This window comes from Lactuca virosa, chromosome 4 (genome assembly GCF_052849685.1).
Source record: "Lactuca virosa cultivar CGN04683 chromosome 4, Lactuca_virosa_CGN04683_v6, whole genome shotgun sequence".
Classification (NCBI taxonomy): Eukaryota; Viridiplantae; Streptophyta; class Magnoliopsida; order Asterales; family Asteraceae; genus Lactuca; species Lactuca virosa.
In genome coordinates, this window is record NC_136429.1 from 7,016,887 (window position 1) to 7,033,951 (window position 17,065).

Genomic DNA, 17,065 nt, shown 5'->3' on the forward strand with positions numbered 1-17,065 from the left:
AATTCTCATAAAACTGAAACACATAAAGTAGGCACATAAGGCATCCTCCTAGATCCTTAGTCCTATACTAGCATGCTGTTCTACTGAGACTGAAGCTGAAGCTGAAACTGAAACTGATAATCATAACATAACTTGTATGGGTAATTTGGGAGTACTTACTTGAGCTCGGCTGATCGCATGCACCACACCCTTTTCTTTTTCCAAAGTTCCTTTTCTTTCTAAAAATTCTTTTCACCTTTCTAAAACTCTTTTCTTTTGAAAACATTTTACCACTTCCTTAGTTTGAGTTCAGACACACCCAAAAGTGTGCCCGAATCCCTCAAACCAAGGCTCTGATACCAACTTGAAACATCCCAAAATACGACCCAAAATTTTTTGTTTAATCATTACTAAAATCATTATATCAATACCATAAAATAAAACCCATACGTCAATATCTCAAAACCATAACAAGTATCACAAGAAAACTGTATCAAGAATGAATCAAAACATATCAATGAAAAGCTAAATCAACTCCCAGGACAAACTGAAGTTGTGGTGTGTGCGATGCCATCATCCTGAGCTCTTCCCTTTACTTGCGGAAGTACCTGAAACCAAAACTGAAACTGTAAGCACGAAGCTTAGTGAGCTCCCCCAAACTACCACATACCATACAATAACGTATAAACACATACTGGGCCTTGCCCACTTCATCGGACAAGAGTCCGGAAACTGCATCGGACCGAAGCACGGAACTAACCAGGGCCTTGCCTCTGCATTGGACCGAAGTCCGGAACTAACCAGGGCCTTGCCCTCTGCATCGAACAGAAGTCCGGAAACTGCATCGAACCGAAGTCCGGAACTGACTGGGACCTTGTCCCCTGCATCAGACCGAAGTCCGGAACTAACTGCATCGGACCGAAGTCCGGAAACTGTCTGACCATAACATAGCGTAGCATAAACATATCAACTAGCATGAACACATAAACTGCATACTGCATCGGGCCGTAGCCCGGAACACATAGCACATAAACCCTGTCTGAGCCACGAAGGCATCAAACATCCTAACTACTGCATCGGACCGAAGTCCGGAAACTACTGCTAGTTAAACGGGCCGGCATTGTGGCCTTAGACCCATTCCTACTGGAAGGAAACTCACCTTGTGATGCTGACGGCTGAACTCCTGAATGAGAAATCCCTGACTGCTGCTCCGGCTACTTCCCGACTATCAAGGGTAATAAAATACTAAATCAGAATAGGGATTCTCCTATGGGTAAAATGACCATTTTACCCCTGCTATGGCATGGGTCACAACATGGCCCAAACCCTCAATTCCTTCCAAGTCCATCCATGGCCCCACTATAGGTCCATTAATGGCCCAATTTTCTAAATTGGGCTTATGTCCTCGTATGGGCCCATAATCTAACTTCTGGAGATCCAACAGCAAGATAGGCTTTCCAAGCTTACTATTGGCCCATTAATGGCTCAATTTGCTCCATTGGGCCCAAAGCCCTTTATTGGGCCTTACTCAAGCCCAATACTAATCCTTGGCCCATAACAACTGAATTCTGATGGCCACTAAGGCCCAAAGACCCTAAGTCTAAAACTCAGCCCACACCGAGGCCCAAACGCTCGAAGCCCAAACTGGCAGCGTACGCGGGGCGTACAACAAGGTACGCTGAGCGTACTGGCTGCTGGCTTGTATGCGGCGCGTACCTCCTTGCACGCCCAGCGTACAGCCCTGTTAAGCCAAAAATCTCATTAAGTGCTTAATAATCCGAGTTAGAAGCTAAAATCTTAGATCCAGGTCTTATCCCACGTCTTTAAACCATAAAGTTGCTTACTTGATGGCTTACAAGACTCCCTTAAGGTCAAACTTCTAAAAACAACCATCTATTACCAAGAAGGTGGCTAGATCTCATGCATGGCTTAATGAAAGCCTCAAAAATCGAAACTTTACTGCTATGGGGACACTTTGAGCTTCAAGGATAGCAATCCCAAGCTCCAAAAACGAAGTTGCATGATAAAGGTTCTTCCTTTGGACTTAAAAGGTCCAAACTTCCAAAAACTCCTAGATCTAAGTTTACAAGAGGAAAGTTGGAAGCTTTATACCTCTTTTGAATGCTAAATGAAGGAATGATCCTAGATCCTTGAGCTCAAGGTACTCAAGTTCTCCTTCTTCCACTTCTCTTCTTCTTCTTCCCAACTTTTCTTTACAAAAATGAGCCCATAAGATCAACCACACACAAACAAGGAGAAAGGAATGAACTAGGGTTTTCTGGGGGTGAAGGATAAGTGAGGAGGCCAAATGGGAGGCTATAATGGGGTTTAAATACGTCTCAAACCCTAAAATTAGGGTTTCGCCACCTGGTCGGGTACGTTGGGTGTGCCTCTAGGTACGCTGCGCGTACGCCTCTCACAATCCGTGCAAACTAAAGGCACTATGCCCCGCGTACGACGGGTTACGCCCCGCGTACGGCTTATGGGCAACTTACATCTCGGCCCAAAAATCATGAAGGTCCAATCCAATCCAAGATGAAAATTACCAATCAAAGCCCACTAACATTCAAGAAATTAAATTAATTAATACCTCAGAAGACGATCGTTACATGGTGGGTTTTCTTCGGGTTTTCCGTCCAAATAATGAACATACAACATTTTATCAAAAGAAATACACATATAATATAACACACACACAACCACCCTTGTGGTGGTAGGCAGTGGTCAGAGGTGCTTGCCACCACCTCACGGTGGTGGTGGCTTCTCTTGATGGTGTCCGGCCAAACAAAACACACGCACACACACACACACACACACACACTTCTTTTGTTTTCAAAATGAACCCACCCGCCCACCTGGTGGCGTACGGTGACGACAGCGACACGGGAAGGCGGGGAACAGTGGTGTTGACGGCGGCAACCACCATTGTTGGCCGCCATGGTGGTTCTTCACGACTTGCGTTCATCAGAAACATACACACCAACACGGCCACCTTGTAGCGACATAAGACAGTCGGAGGAGGACTTCACAATGACGTTTCAATGGCGAGGCAGTAAGCGGCGATGTAGTTGTAGAAGAAAGGTGGTGGCGATGGTTCCGGCTGAAACGACGTCATAGGTTGGTCCTCGACCTCGACCACAGTAGGAATGGCGACAATGAACATATCCCGGTGGTTTCCGGCTTTGACAGTGATGGCGACGGTTGGAGAGTCACGAATGACGGCCACCACGAAGCCACTTCTTCTCCGATCTTCAACTGATGCAACGCCCTTTCTCGGTTTCCCATCGGTCTTTGTTATTGCCGGTGATAAGAGCCATTCGGTGGTGCTAGGTGGTCGGAGCCGATAGCGACAGCTGGAATGAAGGAAGGAGGTTAGCGGCTGGAGGGGCTCCTTCGGATTTGGGTTATGGGACGGGTTATATATTCGACACCATTTGAAACTTCATGCCATGTTGACAACATTGGTCCTTCCCTTCTGAAATATTTTCAAATTAGCTCCAATATTTACCTATTATACCCCTGCTCCCATAATTTCTTTCATAATAAGTCCAACTGTTACCAAACAGCCCCTCCTCTACAAATTATTTTCAACTGAAATCCATATATTACCCTTCAGCCCCTTAGCCTCCAAAATCTCTTCAAATTAAGTCTCAATAATTTACCAAGCAATCCGTGCCTTCATAAATATTTACAAAACCAATTCGGAACTTACACTTTTAACCCCCAACTTCTAAAATTATGACAGTTAACTCATCGAAACCAACACCTTGCTAAATTATTATTGATTTTAGGGCTACTATTCATTCATTAATTTTTTATTTGTTTATTTGATAAATGAGATGTTACAGCCACGAGGACCACCAGTGTTACGTTTTGCAATGTTTTCCTAAAAATGAGGCTTTTTGTAAACCATATAGATCAATTTTGAAATTTTGTCTATCTAAAATGTATATAGACAAAATTACATAAATGGTCCATGTGGTTTTGCTGATGTTTCTATTTCTTGTGTGGTTCTTCCTTTGACCTTATATAAGAAGGCTTTTCTCTCCATGCTATCATCAACCTTAATATCCATTCTGTTTGGGACTCCGGTTGTCACCTATGATGTTAATGGCTTGGCGTTGGATGCAAGCCTTGTACTCATGATGAACTTATAGAACTTGTTGAGGGGTTAGAGAGGTGATCTTGATCTTTAGATTCTTTGCAATGTTTTTTTTGTTTATGTGTGTATTTATGTTTAGGCTGGATTTGCAATAAGGTTGATATTGAGATGAAGAAATAAAGAACCGTTTTGAGTTATAAATTATAGAGTAAATTACACGAATAGTCCCTATGGTTTGGGGTAATTTGCGTGCTTGGTCCCTAACTTATTTTTTTAACTCGGAAGGTCCCTATGGTTTGTTTTTGTTACGCGTTTGATCCCTAATGTTTATTTTTGTTACGCGTTTGGTCCATGTCTTATCTAAAAAGACTATTATTTAAAGAGGAAAAATAATGGGGTAGGTGAGGCAAGGTGAGGGGGTGGGATTAGGGGTGTGTTTATTTAAATAAATTAAAAAAATCAAGGGCATAATAGTCTTTTTAGGTAAGATAGGGACCAAGCGCGTAACAAAAACAAACAGTAGGGACCTTCCGAGTTAAAAAAATAAGTTAGAGACCAAATGCGCAAATTACCCTAAACCATAAGGACCATTCGTGTAATTTACTCCAAATTATATCAAGTTTAGAGTCTATATTCATTGCAGTTTCTTTTAATTTATTTATAAAACACATATTTTATCAAGTTTGGAGCTGTAGAGAATAATATGAGATAAAACAAAAACATATATTTTATCAGGTTTGAAGTTGTAGAGAATAATGAGAGATAAAACGAATATAAAAGTTTATCTGTTTTTCCAATGATTTCTCAAGTGTTCGTGTACATGGTGTGTATATGGTTGAAGAGTACGGTGGTGGTGGAAGGTGGTTGCAGCAGTGGACGATGGTGGAGGTGCTTTGGTTATTACGAAACATTTCTAATTCAATAAAAATATAAAAGATTAATACAAATTATAATCGAATAAAAAAGGTAACGATAAAGATATAAAAGTGGTTATGGACGAGCCAGTACAAAGAATAGAAACCATAGGAACTATCATTTAACAAAAAAAATGAAGATGAAAACAAAAAATATGTGAAACCACAAGGACATTTATGTAATTTTGTCATAAAAATAAGGTAACACCAAGCATTTTTTAACAAAAACCCACCAAAACCAACAAACCCCTATCTTATTTGTCTGATTAGAATTGTAATTTTTTTAGCTCACCAAATTTCTATTGGATTCATTAATTGACATCAAGAACTATCCAACTCGAAGCCGCCCATATCGAGAAAGATACAACAAAAGATAATTTTTCCTTCCCTTTTTCCTCCATTGTTGTCTGTTTCCTTTTAAAATTTTCTCCTTTTTAAAACCAAGCCTACACCATTAAATTTTCTGTGAAGAAGAAGAGGTCCAAGTTTAATGCTTCTGAGAAAACAAAGAAATTGATTCACACACACACGTGTGTGTGTATATATAGCGTGTGAAGAAGGCCACATGTTTGAGGTTTGTTTAAGAAAATGGATATGATGTATTACCCACTTGGGAGATGCTCTTATGAGGAATCCATGAAGGTTCTTGAAGCTGATATACAACATGCCAATGCTCTGTAAGCTATTGTTATCTCAGTTCCTAATTCGATTCTTGATGTGGGTTTTGATTTTTCTAATTTTCTTAAAAGGGGTTTTGTGTTTCTGTGTTTGTTTGTGACTATCAGTCATCTTTGCTAGCAACAAGTTCAGTAATTTGAATAGGTTCGTGGGTTTTAGTTCTTTTTTTTTTTTTTTTTTTTTCGTTTTGCAAAAAGGGGTTTCTATGTTTCTGCTAGTCTGTATGATCATCAGTCATCTTTAGGTTCTAGGAACTGAAAATCTCGAAAATCTTTAATGTGATTCTGGATGTTTAAATGTTAGAATCTTTGAGGGATTTCGGACAAAAACTAAGCAATCAACAAAACGCTCTTGGGGATTTATTTCTTGCGAACTTAAACCTGTTTACGCAACTAATATAGAATCTTCATAGTTGTTTTCCGGAAGAAAAAAAAAATGGCATCGCTTCAGTTTCTGATTGTTTTTGTGTGTGGATTCATGTCGGATTTTCAGGGCAGCTGCAATACCTAGAGCCAACGATGGTGCACGATTTCAAATGAAACTAGTTTACAATGAATTGGCACCTCTTGTTATGTTCTTGCTACAATGGATTGATTCCTCTTGCACTTGCCTCTTGCCTAGATACTTGAATCTCGTTCATGTTCTAGTCTACAAGGTTGGTTCTTGAATCTTTTATGTGATTGGTTGTTCTTTGAATCTTGAATCTTGAATATTTATTTGCAGGTATATACAGATGGAAGACCAAAGATTTCTAGACGTGGAAGAAAGGCAACGATAAACGACTTCTATGGTTTGTGGCATTTCAATCGATTATATTCAAAGAATTTCAATATATATATATATATATATATATATATATATATATATATATATATATATATATATATATATATATATATATATATATATATATATATTTTCTGTTCTGATTGAGACCGATGAATGCAGCTGTCATACTGCCATCTTTGAGAAGGCTACACTGCGATTTGGTGGATGATGGTGACTCTGCAGGAGTTTGCTTGAGGATGGAGACATCTGACCACAAGAAAACGAAAAACGAAGTTGGATTCTCGAATCTTGATTTAAAAAGAGAAGATGAATGCGGGATTTGCTTAGAACCTTGTACAAAAATCGTCTTGCCAAATTGCTGCCACGCAATGTGCATCAACTGTTATCGAGACTGGTATGCCATTGATATTTGAAAGTTAGGTCATGTTTGATGTTTGTGTGGATAAATGATGTTTAAAAAATATATATGAGGTGGTACTCTTTGGGAAATGGAAAGAAAAAGTAACTTAGGGCAATTTTGTAAAAAATTAGGACTTCTTTCGTAGTGTTTCACTATTAAGTCGTTCTTTATGCATTAAGTTAAAACACTCACCAAGTAAAAAGAAATAACACATTGGTCATTGCTAAATTGTTGTGTTGTTTGTGTGTTTAGGAATACGAGGTCGGCATCTTGTCCGTTTTGTCGAGGTAACTTAAAGAGAGTAAAATCACGGGATTTGTGGGTTTTGACGTGTGATGATGACGTTGTGGATGCGGATCTTGTTGTGGATGAGGATTTGATGCGTTTGTACCTCTATATCAATAATCTCCCGAAAGATAATCACGAAGCTATTTTCTTTATGTACTATGAATATCTAATATAATGTAAAAAAACACTAGTTCGTGTTACAGAATGTAAGAGAGAGACGAAAAATACACTGAGCATTAAAATGTATATAGAGTTTGGCAACAAGGAATTATTGAAAAAATATACATGAAGTGAAATACACCGACCGTTAAAATGCGCAATTGGTCAATTCTAGGGAAGTGTTTGTCCGTTTATGTTTGTGTGCAAGTTGAGTGTAACTATTTTAGGGCAAATTTGATATTTTGAAAACTTATAAAGGATAAAGATGATATAGAGATTAAACCGGACAAATACGATATTTTAAAAGAAAGCTATATATATATATGAAATTCTCGTTTTAATAATTATCAAAACCAACAAAACTCATTGTCCAAAAAATAACACAAAAAACAAATCGGATACTAATATATGTATCAGTAGCTCTTGTTCATATAAAAAATCAAAAAGACACACTCCTCGTTCATATAAAATATCAATGAGACACACTGACCATTTATATATGGAGATACAACCAGTAAATGGAAGATGCCTAAAGGTATGCCACATCATCTAAAAAAATCAAATCACTACTAATAGGAAATGATGATCGAGACTCACTAGAACTCACTATATCATAAGACAGGAGCCGTGTTCCTCTATAAGTTATGCGTGACTTGGGCTTTGGGCTTTGGACGTGAAAAAAAAACCCATTGTGTGGAGCCTAATAAGATATAAGAATCGACTCACCAAATCATATTACCCTTTTTTTATCGACAACTTTTTATATAATTAAAGATACTAGCCTAAAAAAACTTAAAGGGTTTAAACTTTAAAGGCGGAAATGGAAGTGCTCTCTCTTTTTTTTTTTTTCTTTTTTTTTTTAGTTAGCAGGAATTGGCGTCTTTATAGATGCAAAATTGACCGATGAGTGATGTGTTATCTCGCAATGGATTGTTGGTGTAGAATCAAACTCCGCAATCTGCCGTCTTCGCCTTATCTCCACTCAGGTAAATTTAACTCTTCTAATTTCAATTTACACGATTCATGTCGCTGAACGCACCGATTCAATTCTTCTCATTTATATATTTCTGTAAATTTTCCAAAAAATCATTTATTCGTTAACAATTTCAATTGGGTTTTAGATTTCTTCTTGTTTTCCACTGAATTTTGATGAAGAATTGAAGTTAGAAACACACACACACACACACACTTTTTCAACACCTTTTGTGTTCTTCTCAACTTGATAGCAGGAGGAGGGGGGAAGTCATTACAGCTAACGGGTGGTCAAAATTTTGCTTCGGACAACCTTTTATTAGTTATAAGAAAAACTTGCAAGGAATTGTTGACATTTTCACTTGTGTTTTTATTAGGTACGAAGTATGAACTCCCTGTACCCACCAAATTATTTGCGGTATGTTTTTACAAATTTATTTCGCTGATTTCATACCTTCGACTTCTTCTGTCCCATGAAAATATTTGACTGTACACATAGTTTTATGTTGACTATCTGTCAAATGTCCATAGTGTACTCTTAGGCCGGATTTTTTTCATTGGATGTTATGAAGTAGGACAAGTTTTTTAGGACAATTTCTTATACAAAGGATGAATCTTTTTTTATACGAACACCTTTGACAACCCCTACATGCAGCTGACAATTGCCCTTGCGGCATGGCATGGCGCATGATGCCTTAACGATCACCACCTCCTAGCTAGAACCCACAATCACTTAATTTCCTCCTTCGGTTGATCAATCACAACACAACTCTCCCTTAAGTTTCCTCCTCGGATGACTCACAAGAACCTTACTCTGAGATCTCGAATGCATTTTATGGTATCTCCGAAACATCATTGATCTTGGTCTTCAACTCTATGCTTCCTACACCTACAAACTCATTACGTATTCCGATGCTGATTACCCTTCACGAGTAGATCCACATCAGGCTACCGGGTTCACCTTGACGACAACCTTATCTCTTGGTCCTCTAATGGACAACCCGCACTATCTCACTTCAGTGTTGAGTGTCAAAGCCAACTATTGCACAGTTGCCAAATGCAGTTTTGAAATTATCTTCTTGAATTTCACTCATCAATCATCAAAGCCATTATCGTGTACCACTGACAATGTGAGTGCGGTTTATCTTCCCATCAATCCAATTCAACAACTGACCAAACATATTGAAATTGACATTCATTTCGTTAGTGGCAAGTGGCATCCGGTTGACATTCGTGTTTTTCATTTTCCATTGCCGCTTCAATATGCAGATATCTTCACCAAAGACCTCTCTCTCTGCTATTCACCGATTTTTGGTCCATTTTGAAAGTTTGATCTTCTTCCCACAATCAAATTGCAGGAGAATATTAGATTTATTTTGTATTTGTTTCACTCGTATAGTTATTCCTTAGTCTTGTATAAATTGTGGCTTACCCGGCTTGCACTCTTGTTGTGTGTGTGTGTGTATATATATATAGGGCTGAGTTATTGTGAGAACTAAAATAAGCATGTGAACTTGCGAACTCATAATCAGCTCATCATTTTTCAAAACCAAAAACACCAATCTTCACCAAATGGTGCGTCTAAGCCATATCTAGGCTTGAAAAAAAGATTTGACAATCTTTTTATTCATTTTGGAAATTTGCATGTATGTACAATCAGCAGTCATAACTATTGATTGTGCTCATTAGCAGTCCATATGACTGCTGATTGTGCTTATCAACATGTTGGTTGTGCTAATTAGCAGTCCATATGACTGTTGATTGTGCTCATCAGTAGTCATATGACTGCTGATTGTGCTCATCGGCATTCGGCAGTCCATATGACTGCTAATTTTGCATAAGTCCATATTTCCAAAAAAACCCAAAGAAAAAAAATCGTCAATTTTTTTTTGAGCCTAGATATGGCTTAGATGCACCATTTGGCGAAGATTGGTGTTTTTGGTTTTGAAAATGATGAGTTGATTATGAGTTTGCAAGTTCATTAGTATATATATATATATATATATATATATATATATATATATATATATATATATATATATATAGAAATCAACCAAATAAAAAAAATGTTACAATTTTCATGGGACAGAGGGAGAATACGTTTCAATTTAAGCTAACGATTTGTTTCTTATTTCATGCCTTCCATTCACAGGGATTTCAAGCTAACGGAAGGGTTTACAAGTAAAAGCTCACCTAAAAGGTTAAGGAAAGCAAAAGAACAGCAAAAAATTGTGAACCCACAGCTAACTGAAGGTCCACCAGATGAACCCAATGGACCTGCAGATAAAAAACCTTCTCCAGTTAATTCTATTAATAATTTGGAGTCATCGGCTTCAATTGCTATTGCTTCTAGAAGTTCAGTTCTACAGGCATGCACCGTGACTTCTAGTTTAATAGCCTTTGGGGGCGTAATAATTCGACAGGTAAAATGTTAATTTTCACTCTCTTCAGTTCTTTATGCTTAATTTAATAAAACTCATGATTATATATATATATATATATATATATATATATATATATATATATATATATATATATATATTATAATTTTAACATAATTAGCAACCATATATAATTATATATCAACATCTTGTTGTAATGTGCAGGGTTCTCATTTGGCATCGTCACAAGGATGGCCTATAGTTGATTGCTCTTCCGAAATATCATGTAATGTTTGGTTTACTTCATATATCATTTAACATTTTTAGTTTGTTTTAAAATATATCTGATTGTGGGCCCCTTCTACGGAGATGGGAATGGGACCCACAAAGCAGACAACTGATTACTCACAATCTTTTTTGTGTGTACAGTTAATTTTGAGATGTGGCATCTGCAATTGGTTGCGGGTTTAGTCATACTCATATCCTCTTCTCGGTTCTTACTACTGAGGACATGGTCTGATTTTGCTGAGTCTAGCGAGGCATCCAATCAACAGGTCTAAATGCACAAAATAAGAATCTATTTCTTGCATTTAACTCGTTTGTTTATTTATTTATTTATGGATCTAATCGTTAAATCAATGCAGGTTCTAACATCACTACAGCCACTAGATTATGCATTTGTGGCATTTCTTCCCGGCATTAGCGAGGTCAGAGTAGAGAAATTTGGTTGCTATTTTTTACACCATACTGTGGGGCCCATCCAAATATGTAAGTGGGATCCACAATCCCAGTAATATGATATAACAAAATAAATTTGATAATAATAAAACTAAAATATTTTAATTTCTTAGGAACTTTTTTTTCGAGGTGCATTGCTTCCGCTTTTAGGAACCAACTTCATCAGTGCCACAGCAGTTGCTGCTTTATTTGGGATTTTGCATTTGGGAAATGGTCGAAATTTTTCCTTTGCAATTTGGTACACACTTGTTCTTTTTTTTTTTTTTTTTTAATTGAATTTTATTAATTTAAGTTTATAAATTTAATTTTTTGAAATTTAGGGCCACATTTGTTGGACTTGCTTATGGTTATGCCACGATCTTATCCTCCAGCCTTATTGTGCCCATGGCTTCTCATGCAATTAATAACTTGATAGGAGGTGTTATATGGCGCGTTTCACAACCGAATAATCAAAACAAAGAGGTATAAACACTTTTATATAAATTTTGACAAAAAAAAAAACAAATATGTAATTATCTGTTACGTTTCGATATATTTTATTAATAATATAAGACATGTTTATTGTTTTGAGTCTACTTGTAGATTTAGTTTTCTAAGATCAAGCACTACACAAAATACATTACTCGATTAGGGTTAGGTAATGCATAGGATTGGTTATTTTGAGGGTGGTACAAACTTTTAATACACAATGTACAAGTAATTATCATATCATTATGGGACCAAATACCAATTACTTATGGGACATTTGGTTAGTATGGTGCCACGATTTCTATTGATCAAGGTACAAACTATTAATGCACAAAGTACAAGTTATTATCATATCATTTTATGGGACCATTTACTTTTGGTTAGTATGGTGACACGATTTCTATTAAGCAAGAAGTTTTAATGAACGAAGTACAAGTTATTATATGATTATCACATTTTGGGACCATTATTTACTCATTCGGACGTATGGCCTAGATAGCATAAACTTATTTAATGAAACTTGAACATGAAAACAAAGGAAAATACATTCCATTTATGCCGAAATGTGTAAATGGTTGAGATTTTAGTTTTGTAATAATAATTAAGATTGATGTGAAGTCGAACCTTGTTTTGATGCATACTAAATTTATTTTAAATTATGTAGGATTGGATGTTATTTGTGAATATGGTTTTTGATTTATACTTTTGGATCTTTTTACAACAACCAAACTGATGGAGATAGGTAGATAAAGAACTTTTGAGTTTGTAGAACCACGAAATTTTTATGCAAATAATAAATGTAGCAAGTTTGGTATTCGTTGGGCTTCGCTCACACAAATTTTGATGAAAGAAAAGTTTAAAGTTAAAGGGGCGAGTATGGTTGTATTGTGTAAGATATTAAAATATTATGAGATTCATGAATAGAAAACTAAATGTAATTAACTATGGATGTATTTGATAAAACTATTTGTAAGTTGGTAATGGAAATTTGTAATTTTTATTTGTGTATGAATTTTGGCAAAAATACTTAGAAGCTTTTAAAACATGTAAACGTACATAAAAAACTTATTGAAAACTAGAAGCTTTTAAAGGTTGCCTATTTGAATTAAATTTTTTTTTTTTGTTTTGGTTAAAAGCTAGAAGCTTTTAATACAGAACGAAAAATTTTCATTTTTTGACTTAAAATGAAAACTCCAAAACTAGGTGGTGAATCTAGGGTGTCAAAAAGTCCCGTGGGACCCTGAACCCATGGTCCCGATCCCATATGGGGATATTTGTTAAAAAAATCAGGGACGGGGACAGGGACAAAGTTAACTCTCGTTTTAATTTTAGGGGCGGGGGTAGGCAGTCCCGTCTCGAACCCTCATGAGGGCCCGTTAATATAGTATAGATATTTATATATATTAATTATATAAATATAATAAATATCAACAATGATTTTAAGCTTCTAAAAATCAACAAAAATCATGTTTTTAAGTTGATAGTGTAACGTTTTTGAGATGTGATAACATTTTTGTTTTTAACATGTAAAATTATGTTATAAATAACTATTTTTAACCCACAAAATAGGTTCTTTATGCCCAAAGAACAACTTCTTTTAGCCTAATAAAAAAATATCCTAAAATTGGAGCGGGAAAACGGGGGCAGGGGCGGGGGAATGCAGAAATTTCGGAGGTGGGGCCGGAAGATGCAATCCTCATCCTCTTTGACCCAATTGACATCTCTAGGTGAATCCACCCTAAATTTTATATGATTCATTCAATTATTCGAGTGCCATAAATTGCAGTAAAGGATCGTTTAATATAATAGAAGCTACCCTTTTCCTATATAATGAACCTACTAAATAGTAATAAATAGGGCAACATGACATGCAATACTTTACCTAAGATAAAGGGCGACAATAAAGTAATTTAGATGGTCCATGCATGGTCACATGGTTCTACACTTCTACCCATTTTTGCTAACTATTAACTATGCAAGTTATTATTTTGTGGTGTTAATTATGAGAATCCCATGATGGAAGTTCTTATATCGTGGAATAAGTGCTAGTTCTTTTTTATTTCAAACACATAATATAATCACATATATAATTATTTCAACCAGTTAAAAGCTTTTGTAAATTTATTTCACAAAATTAAATGAGAAATTTTGCAAAATTGAAGGGGAATTCAAGCAATTTTGAAGAACTCTGAATTCACAAAACTAAATATCAAAATTATTATCACCCAAGTTAAATTCAAAACAATAATTATCAAGCTTATGTATAATAGAATAAAAAAGATCGAATATATATGTTTGACTTCAAAGAATAAATACCAAGATATAGAAGATTTCATATCATGAAATTTAAAGACATTTACAAAATATGTGGATAATCATGAAAAATATGATTTGGTTATTTTAGTGAATACACGATTATTTTTGTATTATAATATAATAAAATATATTTTATAATAGAATAAAAAAAGATCGAATATATATGTTTGACTTCAAAAAAAGTCAAAGTGCTGTGTTTGGAAGTACATATAACAGGGCACTTCTTGGTGGTGGTAGAGAATCATGTAAAGTCTAAACCTTTCCTACTCATATATCATGCAACTTTCATGGCTTCTCTTCTTTTCTGCACTTGGTTTCCTTTCTCTTTTCAAACTCATTTTCACTCTCTTCAAATGGGTTTTCATCACTTTCTTCCGACCACCCAAGAACCTCAAAAACTATGGTTCATGGGCTATCATCACCGGAGCCACCGACGGCATCGGCAAAGCCTTTTCCTTCCAACTAGCTCAAAATGGTCTTCACCTAATCTTGGTTAGTAGAAACCTATCCAAGCTTAAAGAAGTTTCTGATGAGATTGTATCAGTTCACCCAACCACCAAGATCAAGATTTTCACTGTCGATTTTTCTGGCGAGAATGTGGTGGCCGGAGTTAGGGAAATGCAGAAGGTGATTTCTAGTGAACAACTGGACGTGGGTGTTTTGGTGAACAATGTTGGGGTTACTTATCCCGCGGCTAGGTTTTTTCATGAGGTTGAAGAAGAAGTTTGGATGAATGTGATGAAAGTGAATGTGATAGCTACGACCTTGGTAACAAGAGCCGTGGTTGAAGGAATGGTTGAGAGGAAAAGAGGTGCCATTGTTAATATTGGTTCAGGTGCTGCCATTGTCGTACCTTCACATCCTCTCTATGCGATCTATGCTGCCAGCAAAGCGTAAGTTGATCTTTTATATATCTATTTCTTTCTTTTAATTCGATCCATGATTATCGCTTTCTGTTTTAAGATCAAATTAAAAACATATATGCAAGGTTTTGAACACCAGACCAGAGACCGAACCGACCGTCTTACTGGTTCGATGGTTTAGTTGGTCTAACCGGTTGGACTGGTCTGAAATGAAATACTGGATGATGTCATAATTACATTATTATTAATTTTAATTATATAAAAAATACAAAAAATGAATATATATATATATATATATATATATATATATGTATATATATATATATATATATATATATATATATATATATATAATTCTCGGTTTTACCGGTTCAATCGGATTGGTTTTCACCGCTTTTTACCAGTTCACATGACGACTGGTTTTTTGGCCTCTAAGAAGTGGATCTCAGACCGGTTCCCGGTCGAACCGGCCTGTCGGTTTGGTTTTCAAAACATGGCATATATGGTTTAAATTTGAGTTGATAAATATGCACTAGGGATGTTTTACGACCAAAAGGAATGTATGGTTTTGAGTAATGAAAACAAGTTATTTACATAGACACAAGGTGAGAAATGAAAAAAGTCGGTAAAAAAAGGAATACGTGAAACCCAAATTAGGGTATATATTGTGACAATTTAAGATTCTTAGATCAAAACTTATTAACAAATATAAGATAAACAAAAACCGTATACGAACGAAGATTTTCATTGATGTGGTGGACAAGTTAGCAGGATCGCCCAACTTAGTTTAATGTGGAAGTTGGAGTCATGCATTCAAAAATTAAAATGGTGGGTCACTTGTAAAGTGACCATGGAATGGTGTTTGAGTTTGAGGGTTGCATGGGTCAAAATCAAATTCATAGTGATGGGCGAATGTAACCGAAGCATATGATAACACGGACCACATGCAAATTAAAACAAGGGTAGAATTGGAATAAACTTTGTATAAAAAATATTATCTAATAGATCGAGTTTTATATTAATGATATTAACTCGGTCGTTTTTATGTAATGATAGGTATGTTGATCAGCTTTCAAGGTCTTTATATGTGGAGTACAAGTCTCTTGGTATAGATGTTCAATGTCAAGTATGTACATATTTATATATAATTAATCTTTTTTCTTGTACACTCAGTTATCCTAATTTGATATCATTTGTGTATTTTCCTATAATGTAATGTTGTTCTAGGTGCCGTTATATGTATCTACAAACATGGCATCACAAGTTGCATCGGTTGAGAAGTCATCTTTGTTCATACCAACAGCTGACGAGTACGTGAAGGCTGCAATTAGACAAATAGGATACAAATCTCGTTGCACGCCATATTGGGCTCACTCGGTTCAATGGTTCTTCGCTTCGTTGGCTCTTGATTCAATTCTTGACACATGGCGCCTTTCCATTGGCATTCGACGTAGGGGACAATTGGCATAGGAATTATACATTGAATTTGTATCTCAATCACTTGTTTGGATATTGTGGTCCTTGTCATATTATTATAATTAAGGGATTTGTGGGAACTACATTCTGGAAGACTCTATTGTCTGAATCTTTCACAACGACCCAATGTTGATGTGAATGAATGAATTAAACTGGAATTCATAATATTTTAAAAGTTACAATATTGAATGAGTTGACTCAAGTTATATTATAAAACTAATAGGTAACATGTGTAAAAGTTAAAAAGTCTAGCTAAAGGAAAAATGTCAACGGTTTGGTTGGAGTTAGACAAATAATTTAAACGAGTTGAAAATTGCAACCTAAAATGTAATTTTTAATGCTTGTAAATTACTAAATCTTCTTGTCTGATAGGATCGAGAAGGAGAATGGGAAGGGAGATAGGCCATTGAGAGGCGATTTTTCCATTTAAGAAATTGATTCATATATATCCGACCGATATAACTATAATACAAGTTGGTTAACAATATTTTTTATATGGATAAATTATTTTCTTAAATATAAAAATCAACCTCCCAATTGCA

General features: G+C 35.9%; 3 protein-coding genes across 4 annotated transcripts; all 3 read left to right on the forward strand.

Annotated features, from left to right (window-relative positions):
* The first annotated feature begins 5,282 nt into the window (after positions 1-5,282).
* LOC145169253 (E3 ubiquitin-protein ligase AIRP2-like) lies at positions 5,283-7,470 on the forward strand. The gene is made up of 5 exons (XM_079087816.1): positions 5,283-5,672; positions 6,166-6,328; positions 6,397-6,463; positions 6,622-6,856; positions 7,115-7,470. Exons 1-5 carry the CDS (start codon positions 5,584-5,586, stop codon positions 7,323-7,325), a joined length of 765 nt encoding a protein of 254 aa, XP_078943942.1. The 5' UTR covers positions 5,283-5,583; the 3' UTR covers positions 7,326-7,470.
* Positions 7,471-8,109: 639 nt separating this feature from the next.
* Positions 8,110-11,970, forward strand: LOC145169254 (CAAX amino terminal protease family protein). 2 transcript variants are annotated; one of them, XM_079087817.1, is made up of 8 exons: positions 8,110-8,295; positions 8,659-8,699; positions 10,434-10,704; positions 10,888-10,948; positions 11,092-11,216; positions 11,307-11,369; positions 11,514-11,638; positions 11,721-11,970. In XM_079087817.1, exons 2-8 carry the CDS (start codon positions 8,668-8,670, stop codon positions 11,866-11,868), a joined length of 825 nt encoding a protein of 274 aa, XP_078943943.1. In that variant the 5' UTR covers positions 8,110-8,295; positions 8,659-8,667; the 3' UTR covers positions 11,869-11,970. The 2 variants fall into 2 exon arrangements, with proteins under 2 accessions (XP_078943943.1, XP_078943944.1); XM_079087818.1 differs by lacking the exon at positions 8,110-8,295 and adding an exon at positions 8,320-8,568.
* Positions 11,971-14,405: 2,435 nt separating this feature from the next.
* On the forward strand, positions 14,406-16,616 carry KCR2 (beta-ketoacyl reductase 2). The gene is made up of 3 exons (XM_079087819.1): positions 14,406-15,077; positions 16,104-16,173; positions 16,275-16,616. Exons 1-3 carry the CDS (start codon positions 14,461-14,463, stop codon positions 16,515-16,517), a joined length of 930 nt encoding a protein of 309 aa, XP_078943945.1. The 5' UTR covers positions 14,406-14,460; the 3' UTR covers positions 16,518-16,616.
* Positions 16,617-17,065: the final 449 nt, after the last annotated feature.

Bases quoted from the DNA above. Each gene is read 5' to 3' on its own strand.
- LOC145169253 (XM_079087816.1), top strand. From the start codon at position 5,584: ATGGATATGATGTATTACCCACTTGGGAGATGCTCTTATGAGGAATCC. The intron at 6,329-6,396 runs GTTGGTTCTTGA...ATTTATTTGCAG, and splicing joins TTCATGTTCTAGTCTACAAG to GTATATACAGATGGAAGACC. The intron at 6,464-6,621 runs GTTTGTGGCATT...CGATGAATGCAG, and splicing joins AACGATAAACGACTTCTATG to CTGTCATACTGCCATCTTTG.
- LOC145169254 (XM_079087817.1), top strand. From the start codon at position 8,668: ATGAACTCCCTGTACCCACCAAATTATTTGCG. The intron at 8,700-10,433 runs GTATGTTTTTAC...TTCCATTCACAG, and splicing joins TACCCACCAAATTATTTGCG to GGATTTCAAGCTAACGGAAG. The intron at 11,370-11,513 runs GTCAGAGTAGAG...TTAATTTCTTAG, and splicing joins TTCTTCCCGGCATTAGCGAG to GAACTTTTTTTTCGAGGTGC.
- KCR2 (XM_079087819.1), top strand. From the start codon at position 14,461: ATGCAACTTTCATGGCTTCTCTTCTTTTCTGCACTTGGTTTCCTTTCT. The intron at 15,078-16,103 runs GTAAGTTGATCT...ATGTAATGATAG, and splicing joins ATCTATGCTGCCAGCAAAGC to GTATGTTGATCAGCTTTCAA. The intron at 16,174-16,274 runs GTATGTACATAT...ATGTTGTTCTAG, and splicing joins GTATAGATGTTCAATGTCAA to GTGCCGTTATATGTATCTAC.